This window comes from Aphanomyces astaci (genome assembly GCF_000520075.1).
Source record: "Aphanomyces astaci strain APO3 unplaced genomic scaffold supercont1.67, whole genome shotgun sequence".
In the NCBI taxonomy this organism is placed as follows: Eukaryota; Oomycota; class Saprolegniomycetes; order Saprolegniales; family Verrucalvaceae; genus Aphanomyces; species Aphanomyces astaci.
Window position 1 is genome coordinate 375 of NW_009798330.1, and position 18748 is coordinate 19122.

The 18748-nt window shown below is 50.1% G+C and overlaps 6 protein-coding genes across 7 annotated transcripts; 3 read left to right on the plus strand and 3 right to left on the minus strand.

Moving 5' to 3' along the window:
- Window positions 1-1237: 1237 nt before the first annotated feature.
- On the minus strand, window positions 1238-2119 carry H257_15128 (hypothetical protein; the record flags this gene model as incomplete). Its single annotated transcript, XM_009843128.1, has 2 exons — window positions 1238-1710; window positions 1781-2119. Coding segments are annotated over 2 exons (810 nt in total), but the record flags the coding sequence as incomplete, so codon positions are not given.
- Window positions 2120-3024: 905 nt separating this feature from the next.
- On the plus strand, window positions 3025-3586 carry H257_15129 (hypothetical protein; the record flags this gene model as incomplete). The annotated part of the gene is made up of 2 exons (XM_009843129.1): window positions 3025-3260; window positions 3355-3586. The coding sequence occupies 2 exons, from the start codon at window positions 3025-3027 to the stop codon at window positions 3584-3586; spliced, it is 468 nt and encodes a 155-aa protein (XP_009841431.1).
- Window positions 3587-4849: 1263 nt separating this feature from the next.
- On the minus strand, window positions 4850-7936 carry H257_15130 (hypothetical protein; the record flags this gene model as incomplete). The annotated part of the gene is made up of 6 exons (XM_009843130.1): window positions 4850-5493; window positions 5543-5759; window positions 5837-6153; window positions 6199-6601; window positions 6849-7319; window positions 7790-7936. 6 exons carry the CDS (start codon window positions 7934-7936, stop codon window positions 4850-4852), a joined length of 2199 nt encoding a protein of 732 aa, XP_009841432.1.
- Window positions 7937-9972: 2036 nt separating this feature from the next.
- H257_15131 (hypothetical protein) lies at window positions 9973-12701 on the minus strand (the record flags this gene model as incomplete). The annotated part of the gene is made up of 4 exons (XM_009843131.1): window positions 9973-10417; window positions 10461-11083; window positions 11122-11229; window positions 11634-12701. The coding sequence occupies 4 exons, from the start codon at window positions 12699-12701 to the stop codon at window positions 9973-9975; spliced, it is 2244 nt and encodes a 747-aa protein (XP_009841433.1).
- A 574-nt stretch (window positions 12702-13275) lies between these two features.
- Window positions 13276-15411, plus strand: H257_15132 (hypothetical protein). Its single transcript, XM_009843132.1, has 2 exons — window positions 13276-14669; window positions 14983-15411. Exons 1-2 carry the CDS (start codon window positions 13400-13402, stop codon window positions 15291-15293), a joined length of 1581 nt encoding a protein of 526 aa, XP_009841434.1. The 5' UTR covers window positions 13276-13399; the 3' UTR covers window positions 15294-15411.
- Window positions 15412-16121: 710 nt separating this feature from the next.
- On the plus strand, window positions 16122-17836 carry H257_15133. Of its 2 annotated transcripts, XM_009843134.1 has the most exons (5): window positions 16122-16498; window positions 16546-16716; window positions 16761-16884; window positions 16936-17334; window positions 17781-17836. In XM_009843134.1, exons 1-5 carry the CDS (start codon window positions 16137-16139, stop codon window positions 17820-17822), a joined length of 1098 nt encoding a protein of 365 aa, XP_009841436.1. In that variant the 5' UTR covers window positions 16122-16136; the 3' UTR covers window positions 17823-17836. The 2 variants fall into 2 exon arrangements, with proteins under 2 accessions (XP_009841436.1, XP_009841435.1); XM_009843133.1 differs by lacking the exon at window positions 17781-17836 and having other exon boundaries at window positions 16936-17481.
- Window positions 17837-18748: the final 912 nt, after the last annotated feature.

An 18748-nucleotide genomic window follows, 5' to 3' on the forward strand; every position in this document is an offset into this window, starting at 1 on the left:
CCGCTGCCGTAATTGCCACGCACCACAGCTCAAATTGAGGTATGTGCGATGTCTAGTTAATTAATTAATATCTCAAATCCGATCCTTCTATTAATAGATATTCTCACCTTGAAGTAGATAGCAGGTGTTGTTGATATGTAAGGTTCACTATATGTAGAAGCAAGGTAAGAAACGATCCAGCAGAGAATAGAATGCACGAAGTTCCATTAATTGGGGTTTCGGTAGTTCCATTAATTGAAACATGTACTGTATGTTATGTTAACTGTAAGGTTCGGGCGCCGCCTTTATAGCTGTTCTCCTAGTTATGGGCATAGACGCTCATCGAGGTAGCACTGGTGGTTTATGTTGCTGTGTGTGCGATATCACAACCACTGTTGGAAGTGCAGCGTTATTTCAATTTATTATTATAGCTACCATGCATTTCTTCACATTGTATGGTGTTGACAAACACCGTGTTTTATATAACGATGGTTGTTAGCGTTGATGCTGGTTGATATTTAGAGGGCTGGCGTTGGTGTTAGATGGTTCGGGTTGTCACGGGCAAAGTAGTTTTGTCGCCTACCTCTATCACTGTCTGGATCACGCGGGTGGAGTGTCCGTTCTAAACAAGTTAGTAGTAGTGATAGATTTCATTACGTAGGATGGTGTTGAAATACACCAGTACTTTGGATGACCACAGCTGATATGTAATATGATAATGAGGTACTTTTTGATATTGCCGAATGATGTAGTAACATACCGTAAGTCGCTGTCGTCGCAGTTGTCATCGTCGCTGTCGCCGTAGTTGTCATTGTCGCTGTTGTCGTCGTCGCCACAGTTCCTAAACATGTTAGATGCGATTCATTTCCTTGTATTGGATGGTGTTGATGAACACCGAGGAAGTGTCGGCTACGAGTGAAATTTGGAAATGACTGCAGAACGACACTTTCATCCGCATAAATTTACCGTACGAGTAGTCGGTTGGCTCCTGTGTTAAACCTAACCCGTGTTGCTATGGATTCAATTCTCATTCTTCAATTTGCATTGTTCGACGCACTTCGATTTTATTCGACCGCACACACTAACTTCGATTATCCAGCTCTCGGCCCACCAGGCCATTAGAGCCAAATCTAACAGTGGTCGAAGGCATCGACCGACCTTCCGGATCATCTATAAAGTAAGAGAGATCACGTTCCCACCAAAACTTATACAATCCACAATATCTATTTCGACGACAATTAGATTTTACAGGTGTTACTCATGACTGTCGAAATCAGCCAAGTCACAATCGTCACAACTGTCGCCATCGCTGTCGCTCTCGCTGTCCGACGAAAAGCACGATCCCGCGGCGTCGTCGACGTCGTCCAAAGACTGTGGGTACGCTGACAGGTCCACAACCTTACGCGTCGTATGACAAATGCAATCGTAGATCACACTGCTTGGAAGGCGATCGAATTCATGATCCAGCCTCTCGCGGACGTCGGGGAACTTGGTGGAGGTATTGTATTGACGACCAACACCACCATTGACATACGACCGAACCATTTCAATAGGTTGCATGTCGGAGTGATATGGCGGCGTGAAGATGACGTCATGGCCGCGGTCCGTCGCCATCTTCACGATGACAGGTACGACGTTGTCTGCGACGTGTTTCTTGAGTTTGGTCCATAGCGTTGAACGATATTCCCTGGGCTCAGTTGGAATTCCAAGCGCCACACAAGCTTCCATCATCTTCACGCTCCATCCACGATCCCTTAGGCGTGTCGTCAGGTAGGCCTGTATGATATTTCGCATTGTCTACAACGATGATCGCGTTTGACTTTCCCAGAGCTTCAACGTCATCGAGGAGGCGCCAGAACCAAACCACAAAAAAGGTATGGTTGAACATGGCGTGGTAGTCCTTGGGCTGCTTACGTCCACCTTCAAACGCTTCGTAGGTCAAGAGTTTCGAGTTGTCACGGCCATCTGCCTTGATGGCAGCAATGAAGCACAGTCTCCGTCCCTTGTGTCTTGGCTTGGAGTCGAAGGCGTCACATGGGTGGTAAATGCTGTCATTATGGAGCGAGTAATGGTGATGGATGTAGGATTCATCCAAATATACGACCGGTCGAGGCTGTGAGGACTCAAACGCGGCAGACATGTATTGACAGTCCACGACAGCACCGAGGGGGCTTAAGCTCGCGTTCACTGAAGAATTATCGGATTTACCTAAATTTTACTTCAGAAAATGCGTAATAAAAAACTGTATTTCAGCTGTAACATTGAAATGCTTCGAAACACTATCCTGTGAATCACGTTGTTTCCAAATAAAATTGTTACTCCAATTTTACCTCAAATCCTAATAACCCCTCAAAATATATTGTGGGCAGGTTTTGCACCCATATTTAATGATAGAGGTTCCATGATTGGCCATTCCTCTATCATGTAATGACGTAACCTCGCACTGGCTCCTTTGATTTCACTGGTTTATTGCATTTCATTTTGGTCACCGACATGGTCAAATCAGTCCGTAGTACCGTTGATGTGGCGGGGTTCGATGAAATATGCAGCTTTGACCAGGCTAATCGCGGCCGGGCCTTGTCAAAAGTTGAGCGGCTTGATATCCTACGCATGCACGCACACCTACGGCTCGAACAAGCCACCAACAAAACCACTGATGACGTTTCGATGCATATCGCAGAGACGCTTGGTCGTGGGAAACGAACCGTGCAGGGGGTATGGAAGGACTACATCGCAACGAATTCAATTGTTGTTGCTCCTACTCCAACTAACTCCAACTCCAAACCATCACGCATCCCAAGGACGATCGACATTGTTTCATCTGTTCAACTATTCGTCCGTGAGAAGCGACAGCTCCGGTGTCGTGTAGTGGCTGCCGATGTTTTGTCCCACCTCGCAAACACAGGCGTAATTAACTTCGATAGGACAGACAAGCTGTCGTCCTCCACAGCATTGAGGAATGTTCAACGCTTCTTGCAGTTTTGTGGCTACAAACGTGGAAGTAAGAAAGGAAAAAAGTTATTGGCACTCACCGAAAAAAACACCATGCTACGGGACATCTACGTTCAGCAAATGTGCGCGGCAACCCAACATGTTAATCCTCGGGATCGACGAACAATTGTATACTCAGACGAAAGTTTTATTCACCACCATTACAACAAAAGTGACATGTCCCTCTACGACCCATCAGACGACCTGGACAGCCAACCAAAAGCGAAGCACAAAGGGAAGCGATACTGCTTCATTGGTGCCATTGTAGATGACGGGGAGTCCAACTCAAGGTTTATCACCTACGAAAAGTTTTTTGGAACAGGCCGCAAACAAACTGCAGCCAATCGAGGTTGTATGGGCGATCATAAAAGGAAATGTTGGTAGACAGTACCAGGACGACACGACATTCCATGACGTTGGGCAGCGCTTGGACACAGCTTGTGCCAGCTTGACATCACATGCGATATTTGGCTGTATCGGGAAGGCTGAGCATGGCCTGTTGGACCTACACAAACACGTATCAATCATCGATGACGACAACTACGAAGAGGAGTGCCATTCAGACGGCAACGAATCTGACGGCTCCGTGTCCAGCTCTTCCTCACAGTCGGAATGACTGAAACCGTGGCGCATGACAGCGAGTTTCGAACTCCGAAAAAATATGATTTCATAACTTTATAATGTGGTGTAAAATGTGGGTATTGATTTATGCAGTTTCTAAGCATACAACAAGTTCTCCAACACATGATCTATCCGGATAAATATCCGTTAAGCTCCCTCGGAGCTGTCGTGGACTGTGAATGTATTTATCCCTAGCACTAGCAACATCGTTAGATAGCTTTACCGAATGCATTCCTTTCATTCGCCGCGTCGAAATCCCTTTTTTACCAAAAATTGCTGTACTAACCGCAAACACACATTTCCTTCTTTCTTGTTTGTTGGGTCGAAGGTCACAATGTTGTGCTCAAGGAGCAAACTCATCACATCTTTTGCAACCACTCGTGTACGTGTTAATCGACGCTCACGAACGAATGATTGAATGATAGACAAGACCTGTTTTATGTCTGGAATGCGTGTTTTGCGGCTAGACCTATTCGCAGCAACTTTGGCAGCAGTGACTGTCTTAGTACGTTGGAATTCAGGCCAGATTTCCTTTACTGAGTGAAGGATTCTACCAACAAGCTTCGCGATTTGCTCTGCAACACCTACAGTATTGGTATATCGTAGTTGAGCATGCATGCGTAGTATCATTAGACGTTCGTCCTTTGACAAGCTCCGGGACCGTTCACTGTCGACGAAACTGGTGATCTCGTCGTAGAGCTCAGGATTGACTTCAGGCATTTGCAGGTGCACAGTAGAGTGAATTCCGATAACGTTTTATGTATCTTCTATCTACATGTGCCTGTTGGAATGACTGGTCGTTGCACCGAGGCACTGAGACATGACATGTCATACACCCACCCCTGGCACACTGACCAATAACACTGAAGGCACAAAACATATGTAAATTGATATCAAGCGTGTCAAGGTATCCGCTGCCGACTACGCAAATAAATTTCTCAGGGTGGCATATTAACTGTTAGAAGTTATCAATATTAAGAACGCCTAAGTCTGGCGTCCGAGCCTGCTGGCCGTGCAAGCGGACAATATAAATTTCAACGGAATAATACGGAACCAAATTCAAAAACGCTTCAGGTCTATTTATTATCTGGGCGTTCTCTTTCCGAAACAGGTATTATAGGCCCATATCGGCCTAAATTACCTGTTGCGGATTTCTGAAACAGGACGTTAAACATGAGTTTTTTTGCATTCACGTTTTTCTACCTGTTGCGGATTATAGAGTTGCAAAAGGTAAACAGACCGCTTTAAAGAAAAACCGTTAACCAGGCACGTTGGGTGGGAGGGTGGCGGGTAGGGGTCCGAGCCCTGCCAAGGCAGACATTTCGGAGGATACGGACTGCATTGCCTGTAGTAGTGTGTGGATGTTAGATTCGAGGTATGGGAGGCGTGCAGCTAAGGCAGCCTGTTGGGACTCGTATTGTGTGACCGCGGTGTTCAGGCGAATGTGTGCCACTGCACGTAAGCGGTTTTCCTCGGCCTGGAGAAGTTCCGCGGCTTCACGTAGGCGGCGTTCCTCGTGGAGGCGCGCTTCTCGAGTGGTGAAGGCAGCGCTGGAGGCAGAGACAAGTGCAGCCAGGGCTTCTTTGTCAGCGCGGAGGGACTCGACCTCCTGTCGAAGTGGGGTCGTGGCCGATAGGATGCGTTGGTTCACGTACGTGGAGAGCTCACGCCGGAGGTATAGATTGAGGTATGTGGTGTGTCCGGGGGCCTGGTGCGGGTGGCGCTGAAGTGGGAGTTGCCAGGCCTGGGATTGGTGTTGGGGGCCTTCCGTGGCGGAGTGTAGGGGGACGGAGCGTGTGTGTCGTCCTGCGTGGCGGTGGCGACTTGTACTGCGCGTGCGCGTGTCGGGGCTGCGTAGGTACCTGCGAGGGGTGGATAGGTGAAGCGGTCGCAGGGTTGACCCTGGTGGTCGTGTCGACCATAGTCCCGGCACTGTAACGGCGCAGCGGACAGGCGGGGCGCCCGGTGAGGATGTGTAGGTGGACTGCAATGTCACGGATATATAGTCGGGTCTCGCCATGGGGGCCAGAGGTGGACCAGAGAAAGGCGACGGGTGCTGGAGTGTCAAACGTGAGGGTGGCATAGCCGTCTCCTGTGATATCGACGTCTGGGGTGGGAAGGCGGGCAATGCGGAATTTGGTATCCACAAGTGTGGCGGCACTGGTGGCCTGTGAAGAAGGTGGATGTGGGGGACAACCCCATATCAGAGGTCGGGTAAGGGAATGAGCTTCATGAAGGGGGGGACTAGATCCAGTCGGTTGGGACCGGCCGTGTGCCCGCGGAAGTTGGCGTATATAGTTTCTGCCATGCTCTGGCTGAGAAAGACGAGGCGGAAGCGGTATTGGCCTTCCGATAGCCAGTTAATGCAGCCAATGGCGCCCAGTGGTCGCGAGGGACATGTGTTCCGGACATCCGAGTAGCTTTGGACAATGGCGTCAGTTGCCCCAAGGGCGCGGAGGGCGACCATGAGGTCACCAGGGGAGATTTTGGATGGGTTGCGGTATTCAAGCTGGTGGAAAGAGAGGCCGTTGTCGAGCACACCAGCATATTGGAAGATCATGACTACAGTTATGTCGCGGAGATAGAGATAACCGAAACCCCGAAAACCCTGGATGGTGCGTTGGAGGGGGTCTCCGAGGTGCTGCTGGCCATGTTCGAGGAGGTCCCCTCGAAAGGTAAGGCCGAAGTGTTCCTGACAGATATCCTCGATCTCGCGTCGGTAGTTCAGGATGCTGAGTTGGTCGTCCGGATGCTGGAGGGACGGGTTGATGGAGAACTGGATACGGACTTTGGCATCTGCGAATTGTCGCTCCACATCGGCTATGTCGTCCGCGGTGAAGCATTGGAAGAGGTGCGCCTCCCGCTCCCAGTAACGTTGCATGGTGCGGTACAGGTTTGGCTGTCCTTCGTCATGTAGGTTTCGGATGCCCGGAAACTGGAGGGCTGTGTTGGCGTCATACTCCTCCTGGTCGTCGTCATCGATAGTATGGTCGGCTACTCCCTGCTCGGTCTGCCCAGGTTCACAGGGGCTTGGCTGGTATTGTGGGGTGGGATATCGCATATCGTGGAGTCGCTTTGTCGGCGGGAGGTGGAAGGAGGGTTGTGAAAAGTCCAGGCCGGGTTCGATGTCGGAGTGGTGACGTTTGACTGTTGGTGGTCGGGGTGGGTGAGAGGGAGAGCCAATGTGGGGGATGGGATGGTCCGAGCCAGGTGAACGTGAGCATATCATCGAAGGTTGGATGGGTGGTGCGCTGTACGGGGTTGGATTCGGGATGCTGCATTTTTGAGGATGTCGGGCGGTGTGTGCCCAGTATGTGTGTATCAGTTGGCGTGGTCCGGCTTTGGCCAACGGGGGGAGATGACGGTGATGGGACGGGGTTGTGGAGTGGGATATCCCGATGGGTGGGGACTAAGGAGCAGGGTGGTGTGTCGTGACTGGAGCTGGGGTAGTGAGCGTGGGAAAGGTATGTGTTGGTCCAGAGCGTGACGTGGGGGGGCGTCATGTTTGGTGGTGGTGCCGCTGGTGTGGGACATGCGGGTTCAGGAGCTGATGCAGGAGCGGTCGTGGGCTGTACAGCAGACGGAGCAGGGCGTGTGGATGGGGTGTACTCATGTGGCGGTGCGTAGTCTGCGGGGGAACTGGCTTGCTTGGAGGACGAGCCGGTGGCCGCAGGAGAGGTTGGGTGTGAGTGGCATTTCCCAAGGGTTGGGATGGCAGGAATGGTTGCCTGTGGAGGCCCATGGCAGTGTGTAATGGGTGCTGGTATGGGTGTGGTGATGTGTGCAGTGGATATGGGGAGGGTGTTTAGAGGGTATCGACGCCATATGTCCGGAAGGGAGCTCTGAGTAGAGAAACCTTTGGCCGTTTTGGAGGGTTAAAAGGGAGTGGGAATCTGAGCGGGTGGAGTAGTTGGACTTAGCTGGAGGGATGGAGTTTGGTATGGGCGGTTGGCAGTGTTGGACTTGCGTGTCTGTCTGGCGCGGATAGGGATGTCATCCTCGGAGAGTGCATCGGGGATAGGGGTGGTCATGCCGGGCCGGGTGGGCCGTGTTTCTTGTGTGTGTGGCGCGGCCGAGGAGCGGACCGTGGGGTGCTGGTACGGTCGTGGCAAGCAAGAAACGTGTCAGTGGTGTCAGAGGCAGAGTCGTTTTCGGAGGAGGATGGGTGAGGTTGGCGAATGATGCCGGTAGCCGGCACCTGGATGGCAGTGGGGACGCCGTTGCGGTGAACGATGACGGTGTTTCGGGGTTTCGGGGTGGCCATAGGGGTTGGCATGGTCTGGGTGTTCGATAGTGTCAGAGGTGTTGTCTGGTGCTTGCCGAGGTCCGGCAAAAGCGAGGCCATGGACGTTGTTGTAGATTGTTGGTGTGCTCGGGACGCCGCGACCCACTTGTGGGTTACCAGGTAAATTTGAAGCGAAATCTTTTTAGGTGTGCACCTCATTCACATATTAGTACACCGTTGTAACGTTACCAGTATTAGTAGTATCCGATTATATTAATACTATTAATACTACCGGTACAGTATACTGGTAAAGTTATACACGTTGCCACCGAAGACATGAAACAACATGACTACACTGGTCCGCGGTAACACTCGGCCAGGGCAACTCTACAAAAATTAAATAATTTTGTAATTGTGCCAAAGTAGAATACCCTTGATGGATTGGTTAAATCAAATTGTAATAAACCAACCAATCACAAACAAGATTGTCTGTAATTGGCTGGATTCAAATGTCTAAACGCAACACAACCTGCCACGCAGTCCTCTCAATCACTTTCGAAATGGAGCAACGCAAACGACACCAGTTTCGATACACCAACGGACAACGGAAGGCCCTCCTCCAAGAGTTTCATGAAGCCAACGAAACAAGCGAGCGAAAGTTCTGCCGCGACAAGCATCTTGCCTACTCGACATGGCAAGGGTGGCGACTGAAGGAAGACAATATCATGGCGAACAAGAGGCACAACCGCCTTGCCACCATGGGCAGCCAAGGGCACACGACACTCATACCGTTCAAGGACGAGCTGCTCGCATACATGCGCGATCGCCGCGGCACCGAGCGATACGTCCGAGCATTCCACCTTTTGCAGTGCGTCAAGAGGAACAAGCGCGAGTGGCCCACGGTGTACCTGCTCACAAAACAAATCGAGGCGGTGGCGTAGAAATCGTTTCGTTGCCTACTCCTGCGCTTCGCATGCCGCAACCGCTTTCGTCTTCGGAATTCCATGCATCAGCAAGGCCAATCAACAAGTCTTGGACGAGGTGTGGCTTGGCTACGCCGCTACGTTTTGGAACAAGTACGGTCACTACGACAAAAAACACATCCTGAACGTCGACGAGACATCTGTCTTTTTTGACATGCCTCCGGGAAAGACATTGGCTGAAATCGGTCAGTCGAGCAAGGTGTCAGATGGCGAGAAGCACTCTCATCGTCTCACGGCTGTTTTGTCAATTTACGCAGACGGTACATTGAGATGTCATATCATTGTATGAAATCATGTATTTTAGGTGAGAAATTACCCATGTACTTCATACTCAAAGGGACTCCTGGTGGTGTGATTGAGCGTCAGGAGCTCGGTACGTACCCACCTGGTCATTTCTATGTGGTCCAAAGCAATGCGTGGATGGACGAACGCGTGTGTTCCATGTACCTCGATGAGGTGCTTGCTCCTTGTGTTGATGACGCGTCCGTGTTGTTGGTTGACAATTTGGCATGTCACGTGTCGGAGGCGTCCCACGACAAGGTTGCCGAGACCCACTTCAGTGTTGTGGAACCATTACCTCCAAACTCAACCAGCCGCTGCCAGCCTCTCGACGTTGGGGTTATGGGGCCTCTGAAGGCGATGCTCAAAACTGCCTGGCTGTTGGAAGAAGACAACCGCAGCGGTGACGAAATCTTTACTGCCCAAGAAAAGCGCCTGGCAAGGGTAAAACGAACCATTCTTGTATGGGAAAAGATTACATCAGAATCGATAGTAAAGTCGTTTGAAAAGGCGATTCCTAATAGTGTTAGAAATATAAATACAATTATTTGTGTGGGATAGAAATTGGAAATATTAAGCTTTGGGAAAAACTTGGCGCACTCCGGGACTTGAACCCGGGGCCTTTCCACCACCGCCAACAAAAAAACCGTCTAACTGATTTGCTACGCGCCAAGGGATTGGCTTGTTACAAGGTGCATCGAATTGCTCAGAATCACCTGTAAGATTTAATTTTGAGTACGTATGAGTTCTTACAAGATCTATGCAATGGAAATTACTACCTCTGTTCCACGTTACAACCGACATTGGATAAAATCAAATTTATCACGTTACTGCCGACATATAGCTACCATTGGTTGAGTAAGAAAATGCAATAACTGATGTCATTGGTCTCAACTAGCCTAAGAGGGAAGCTGGGCAGGACAAGTTTGCCGAAAGTGTCCCGGCGCGTCGCTTGGCGTCCTTCTTGAGATGGGGTAAGGGAAAGTGGTTTGAACCGTTGTGCTCAAGCACAAGACGCATGACGGCCTGAAAAGTGTGGAAGACATTCTCAAGCTTTTCAGAGCTGAGCGCCTCAAAGGATGCAAGCGTCGATTGAATCGCGTCATCAATGGAGTGACTCACCACCTTGTTTTGTAGAGACTGGATGGAGGCGAAGTACCCCAAGTCGAGCACGTTCAGGTCTGGGCTATTGGGCGGTTGGCGCTGCACCACAAACGTCCAACCATCGGTGGACACACAGGCCAAGATTGCGTCGGTGATAGCGCCGTGCGGCGTCGCATTGTCATGTTGAAGGGCCACTCTCTTGTTGACGCTTGGAAACTTGGCCTTGAAACTTGGCCTTGATGGCAGGTACGACCCTTGTGATGACGTAGTCGCGGTACAATACTGCATCAACGTTGACGATCGTAGGGACAATCGTGCCCGCGGGGCGGTTGCGGGAGTTGCGGGCGGCGGGCAGGTACTTCACGACAGGCCACATCCCGATCTTTCCGTCGAACATGACACCACGCTCATCATCGTGTCTAGGACGTGCCACTGCTGCCAGGAACATAACTTTAGGAATGAATCGCTTACTCTTCGCCGTACGCCGCTTGATGGACTGCCCTTTGACAACGTACACCTTTCGGCGGTCTTTGTCCGCGTTAAACCACTTCTCGTCGAGGTGCACAACGTCCCACATGGCGTCAAACTCGTAGGTCACTTCTGGTGGTGTTTCGGTACGTTCGATAGTATTGGCGTCCGTCAGCAGCGGTTTGAGACGAGTGTTCTTGCGCTCAATCGTTCCGTCTTTTAGGCGTCGGCTCAGCGTGCCCATGGACAGTCCGGTGGCTTGGGAGATGTCGCGCATTGTCGAGCGCTGTTCCTCCGGGACCTCACTGACGAGCGTAGATACAATGGAAGCTGTGTTGATCTTCTTGTCGCCGACGCGCCCTAGTTTGCCTGACGGCATACGACTGTTGCGTTTGAAACCTTCCCAGACATTGGAGACAGTGGTGCGGTGCAACTGCATGTGTTTTGTTCGAAGCCATGATGGCTATGGACTCTGCCAGGGAGGAGCGTGAACGCGTACGCCATGAAGAACGCCTTCGTCGTCAAGAACAAGTTGATGCTATTCGTGAGGAACGGCAATCCAAGATGGACCAAGTGTTGCTAGCGGTTTTGGCAAAGCTGGTAGACAAGTGATGACATAATCTAATTAGGCGTCTTACCTAAGTAGGACAAATATAAATGAGAATCACGACATTTTACATTATAATACGAATAGTATTACTTGCATAAAGCAAGAAACAACCTAATTTACAGTTAGACGAAATGATTCCTATTTTCGCCAATGAACATGCAACAAATACAAATAAGCCGAATATAAACTACAACTAGGATTATTATTGTCGTGATTGTGTTAGATCGACATCTTGATGTTAGGATTGTTAAAACAAATAGGACTTCAAATCCCAATAAATTTTTATTGCGAAAAACCAAGAATAGGAATCATTTCAAGTATACTGAATTTAGAATAGAGTTGACCGAATTTGACTAATGCCGGTACACCGCACCCTGAAATTGTACAAGCGGAACATGTTGTTCAAACGCAGTCGACGCAGCGTCGGATCAAACGGCAACGGCAATAGTAGTTGACGATATACTTTTTCAACTGCCCCCATGCCCCACTCAGCTGCTTGTCGGAGTGAAGTGATGGCATTGCTCATCATAAGTAAGCCCTCACGACAAATCGGTGACGCGCGGTCCAAGTCGCCATCTTTCAATGGTGTTCGAATTTTCCCCCGCAGTTCACCACGCACAGGAAACGCAGCGTCGGCCACCACACCGTGACCTGCGGCTGTTCGCTTGCCGTCCAGCAGCTTCATCTGCAGGTTGATACTGGTGTCGCCGTCATTCCAGCTTCCGACGAAGTTGTGTCGGCACCAAACGATCGTTCCGTCGGCGCCAAAAAGCAGCGTACCCGTCACAAAGACGCTGTGCCACCAGCCGTTGAACATTGCGTTCTGAAGGTCCGCACTGGACGGGCTCTTCACACGATAATTCTTGCCGTCAAGAAAACCCCACACCCCATGCACCAACGGCTCCCGTTCGGCCACTTGCCGTGCCCACTCCATTTGCGTCCGTTTCGATGGGTAATGAACTCTCGCCTGGTCTATGCTCTCCAACGCAAGTCCCAACGTGACCTCAGCCTTTCGGAGCGTCGTTGCAAACGTCGACGGAGGGACTCCAAACATTTCGCACATGGTCTTGTGCTCGCATGCCGCAGTGTAGTAGTGGAGGACAAGTGCCAATGCTTGGTGCTTGTGCGGCAGTTTGGGGGGGCGTCCTGACTTGAAGATTCGGGTCTTCCAGGTGAAGTGCTTGGAAAACTCGTGCAGCAGGTTGTGAAAGGCGTCGGGTGGCAAGGACACGGTTGTTATGAATGCACTGCGGTCTATCGTACCATATAACACTGTCCATGGACTCGCGTTGGGTGGTACGAGGACATTGCTGGTCAGGTAGTGTCGTTCCTTTAAGGATATTCGTGCTCTGAACAAGCGGAGTTTGCTAAGAGCATCGAGAGCCTCGTCGTTGGCATCGTCGTCGTCGTCCAGCAAGTGCAACCACAGACATCGCCTCATTGCTAAGGCATGTTGCTTTATCCGTACTACAACAGTATCCGTACCAAATAGTCTGGACCCGACGCAAATTTGGATGAGGCGCTTTTCTGACCTCACCAAAATTTGCGACGCATTTGAATTATAATTCCGGATGATTTTGGTGGCGCAAAATAAAGTTTGCGCCGGTTTCTGAAGTCCTCCAATGTAGACCCCCTCTCATTTTCGATTCTCTTTCGAACATGATTGGGCTCATTGATTTTGGCCGTAAAATGAATTATTGGGGTTACTGGAGTGAGTTGTGTCGGTTGTAACGTGGAACAGAGGTAGTACTGGTTTATATGTGAATTTTTCTAGCCAATGAGAGTGGACTAACTCTCCTCCCATGACACGAGATTCATTATAATTTCTTGGCATGGAGTACCACTATAAATACAAATTCCAAGTACACGTATTGTGGTGCACTGACCGAGTTTTACCGCAGACCATTGAGGAGTTTCGTCCGAGAAACTGTTGTATTAATACTAACGTTATTAATACTACAGTATACCAGTAACGTGTACAGTATAACTTTACCACTACAGTATACCAGTAGTGGTAAAGTTATACTGTACACGTTGCCACCGAAGACATGAAACAACATGACCACACCGCACGATTGAGGAGTTTCGTCCGCGAAACTGTTGTCCAAAATAAGCCTACGACTCAGTCCATCACTCGAGATGCAGCAGCTCGCGGTGTCGGCTAAGCCCGTCGTCGTCCACGTCGGCCTGCACTGGACCTCGTTGGTCGTGAGTTGTCTATTCACGTTGAATCTCGTCGCCATGCCTTTCTATTTCTACCTCCACATGCCCATCTTCCCAGTCGAAGAAGAAGCAGTGCCAGGGGTCAACAGCACCCGTGCGTACGTTACTTCGATGCAAGCACGATACACCCCCCGCCTCGCCAATCAAGTCTACGTCTCCGACGTCCACAGCGGCATCATTGCCCTTCGGACGGATCTGTCAAGTGAATTACTCGGTCTCTGCGACGACCACAAGGCTCTTCTGGGGTCTCGTATCCAAGGCTCCGTCTTTTTTTCACCCTCGATTCAGGCCATGACCATCGAGTTTGTGTGCGGAAAGAACCACACCAACGTGGATGCGCTGTGGGGCCACTACTACTTTGGCGTGCACGTGGCCAATTCAGTGCTGTGGTCCTCTCAACACGGCGACGTTTCTACTTTATGCTACCTCTTCGACCCGTTCGTACATTACTGGACGTGCAGCATCCTCGAGTTTCTAAGTCGCGTGTTCCTGAGCGGGTATATTGCGCACCAATGCTGGCGGTACTTTTACGACCCCGTAGCTCAGCTCTTTGGCGACTTACGCTCGAATCCCCAAGGCAAAACCTGTCGCAATGTGCAGCTCGTGATCGGGGAGCCTACGAGTTTGGTCGTGTCCAATGCATGGATTGTGCTGGCGTTCACGATGGACATCCTCCTGCATCCTGGCACATTGGGCTCGGCCACGCTGCGACTCATTCAGCCGTTCGACGTTTGGGGGGGCGTCCTCGGTTCGTTGTATTTTGGCCGCCTCGTTTGGGTGTCGTATGCTGCATTGTGGCTATGGAACTACCTTTACAAGCACTCTGCCAGGCTTTCGCCCGTGAGCTGTACCGTGTGCGCGTGGACTACCACGGTTCTTGGCGTGGTACTGACCAAAATCGATTTCATCTGGACACTGGCGCTGCAGCTGTTTATGGCCATGTTCAACGTGCACCAAGCCGTGGAGGCCATCGACGTCACTTTTGGGACCATCGTGTCATGTGTCTTGTATGGGCTCGTGCCATTTGGCTTGGCGTGTGTCGAGGGAACGTACTGGCGGCTCTGCTGGGCGAAAATCAACCCCACCCCGTTCAACGGTCGAGCGCACCGGCTGGCCCACGGCGACGTTAAACTGCGATTCCTCACTTGGTTGTATCGAGTTCACAACAAACAAGACGACGCCACCAGTACGTTATACCAGTACAGTATGTACTAGGACTTTTGTGTTGATATTTTCGCCAAATCTATCGATCGATCTCTTTGTAACTAGTTACTATGTAAAAGTGGGTCAGTGTCACACTAATTTCAGACACACACTAATTTGAAGTTGCATTGGTCGATCATTGGCTGCTTGATTCGTGATCTGGGTTTTGATTGGTCAATATATCGATTCTCATTCGATTGAACAAACAATACTTGAATCGACTTGACAATACTACTACTAACGTTAAACACGAGATTCCATGGCATACGGTATATTTAATCTAACGTTGCTGGCAGAATCGGATCGGGGGTCGATTTATAAGCTGTTTGCTATGGACGAACGCAGCCAACGCAATGCAACCGTGAGCCAAAACAGCACCGATTGCTACGTGCGCAGCTTGAGTGCGACGATGCACCAGTTGGACGTGGCCAGAGTGAGCTTAGCGTCGCGCATCAAGTGGCACAAGGACATGTCGTTGACGTTTCAATCGAACCTGAGTACGACGTCGGTGCTGGGGGAGTTGCACGTGTCGGAAGCCAGTGACAGCAGCACCTCCGGGCCTAGTGTGACCCTTGTAGGGGCTAAGAATGCGTTGTGGGTGCAATAAACCGTTGATAGTCGTCTTTCAGTGTTGTCGATTTATGTTAAAATAAATACTGTTCTTTCTTGATCTCAATCTCGATCCCAACTTGCGTCCTCAGCTGACGGCAGTATGATCTGTTGTGATAAAATACCATGTAATAGCTAGCACTAGCGTTTTCATACTAAGCATACTATAAAGTAAATGGATACATGCCATCTGAACGACCCACCAATTCTCCACGGGTACTGTAGTACTCCCACGACATCGAATGTGCTTTGTAGAAACTTCACAAGTTCCACATGTCCATGTCGCTTGGTCAATTGCATTGCTCACCCTTCTTTACGATGTTCATGCAAGACGAATCGCACAAACTCCAAATGTCCATTGCTCGCGGCTGAATCCTGGATCGCGATGGACGGGACGATGTCGAGATCACCCTTCATGGCAGCATAATCCATCGTACTCTCAGCACATCCGCCATAGTTGTTCGCGCGTAGCCATTGCATTTCATTCAGGTGATGGGGTCGAAGGCTTCGACCCCCATATTGAGCTACACCACACAAAGATACGACAGGGGTCACTGCTTGGCATGCATGACACCAGGTTTCGAAATCGGGACGTGTGGTGTTGAGGGTACCACGCGTTGGCAGCAGATCGACACGAAGCGCCAAGCTTACCTACCGGTAGATCCAGCGGAGCTCCTCGATCGACGAACACATTTCCATTTCCAAAGGCAGGTAGTATTGCCTTTGGAAATGGAAATGTGTTCGTTATCCGGACGTCGCACTTTTTATTCGGAAACATAGGTTTTCCGGATAGTACCGTAGCGGCAAATATGGACTTTCAAATTCAAATTTTTGCATCGCGATGGTGGACGTAAGCGAGCTCCATGAGATCCTGCAGGAAGCGGCGGCGGAACCCCCGGCAAATGACGAAGGATTCCACCAGGAGAAGACCATCCAGAAGCTCCAGACGCTGTACGACCAGACTCCCTGCATGAACGACCTCCAGAGCGCGCTGGTTGGCGCCATGGCGGACGATCGCAAGGGCAAAATCGCGCCGGCCATCGACCGCGTGCTCGAAGTCGTGAGCGCCGTCAAATACTCCACGGAAGACGTGCTTGTGATCCTTCAGTTCGGTATTCGGTGCAGTCAAGCGGAGGACAAGCAGATCCGCCTTCGATCCACGCAACTCGTGGCGCTGCTGCTCCAGAACCTTCCCGAGATTCCGTACTTTCCTCCCTTCCCCGTGCAACCTCGATCACCTTGTCATGTAGGGATTCCATCTGGGACGAGTTGGTCGAGTCCATGCTCATTCGCGTCCGCGACAAGATCGTGGCCATTCGCGTGCAGACGGTCCTCGTGCTGAAGCGCCTCCAGCAGCCCGAATTGCCCGACGACGTCGTGACCGCGGCGTTGCTTCGCCTCGCAGTCGTGGACACCAACAAGTACACGCTCGTTCGAGTCCATCCTTTCTCATTCTCATATCTAGGGAAGTCCGCGTCGCCGCCGTCGAAAGCGTCGCGCTGACCCAACTGTCGGTGGGGGACCTACTCATCCGCGTGCGCGACATCAGCTTTGACGTGCGCTGCGCCGTGTTTCGCGTGTTCTCCCAGGTACGTCCCCCCATCCTGTCCTTTCCATCTCCTACTTGTAATTCCACGTAGACCCACGTCAAGGACATTTGCACGGCGCTGGATCGCATGTACCTTCTCGACCAAGGCCTACAAGACCGCCATCCGTCGGTCGTTGAGTCGTGCCAAGCGATGGTCGTCCACTGGTTGCGGCAGTGCCATGACAACATGCTCGAGTTCCTCGAGTACCTGGCGTTGGACCACCCCGTGTGCGCCGTCGTGGTCCAGTTCCTGCTGGACAAAGCCGCCATTTCCGACTTGCCGCCGATCAAGAGCAAGGCGCTGCTGGGGTCGACACTCACGCCCACCGAGTCGTTCTTGTGGAAGGAGCAGTGCATCCACTTCAAGAAAGATCATGAGTTTGTCGAAGACAACTGCCCGACCCTTCCCGCCTACTGCGACTTGCTTCGCCATGTCCAGGACCAATGTTTGGTACGATCTTTTACCCCAAATGAGAGAAATATTTCTCCAAATAGTATTCGAATCCACTTGATCCAATTTAAACTTGTACAAACAAATATGCTATACAAAGAGTAGTAAATATATATATACGGTTTAACAATTCGCGTGGTTTGTCAAATCAATATTGAATATCACGGTGGAGTTCTGATTGGTTGAATATACTTGTCCTTCTTTCTGTAAGAGCCAATCAAATCCACTCAAAATTGGATTAGCCAATAGCGTCGATGATTCGAGAGTCGGCGGCGAGATTCGATTGGACAGGGTCTAGACATTTGTACCGAATGCACAATATATCTTGTATGTATATGCTGTTGGTTCGTAGTGTGTTACATGCTGATGCGTCAAATGTATCGATCGATTCTTTGTATTGAAGTTTGTATGTAAAATATATCACACTAATTTCAGTCACACGCTAGGATTCGACGTTGACGATGATTTCCTGCAATCTGATTGGCTAAATCCTTCTGCCGATACTTCTGCGCATTTGGTTGTGTCGATTCATTCTTTATTCTCCATGTCGCTCCAGTTTAGAAGGAACACACCACAATAGGACTTCCGGATCGAATGTCGTGAATCTCTCCCATTGGTCAATTCGAAATTACTTGTCGCGGATTTGCTACAAACCAATTTCATTTTTCTACTGGAATATTAGCCAATCCGATATCGCGGCGAGTTTTGTGCGAACCATGAAAAAAATTGGAAAAAAAATCGACAATTCATATATACTACTGTATATATATATGATCGATAAGTTGACTTTTTATCAGATGATCGATTGCTTCGTGATCTCAATTCATTATTATTTATATATATATATATATATAGAACGCAGAAGCAACGGAAAAGGCGGCGGCGGTGCTCGTGGGTCGCCACTTGCTGCAGTTGGGCACGGCGTTGGACTTTCAAGACGAAGTGGGGCGGCGGCTGCTGATCAATTCATTACGTCCGTCCGTCGTGTGCTCGACCGAAATATTATTAATATTATATATATGTATTTTATATCTTAGGCGAATGGCTGGGCGAATGGACGTTTGAAAGCCAGTGGATCCAAGACGCAGTGAGTTTGCTGGCGATTTTGTGCGAAGAATTCGAGTTCATCCAATACATGACTGAAATCACGAGCGATATCTACGACGCCATGCAAGAGTGCGAGAGCTTGAGCCCCACGAAACGACGGGCGATGAGCGAACGGCTGGACGCGATCGACCAGCGCATGGACGAGGCAGACGTGCCTTCCCAGGTACAAGTGACAATATATATATATATATATATATGTACCCCAAATTTGGTGGTTTTTAAAGTCGATTAATGGAATCGGTACAAATGAACCTTGATATTGTCGGTTTATAACGTATTATTACCCATGTACCCCAAATTTAGTGGG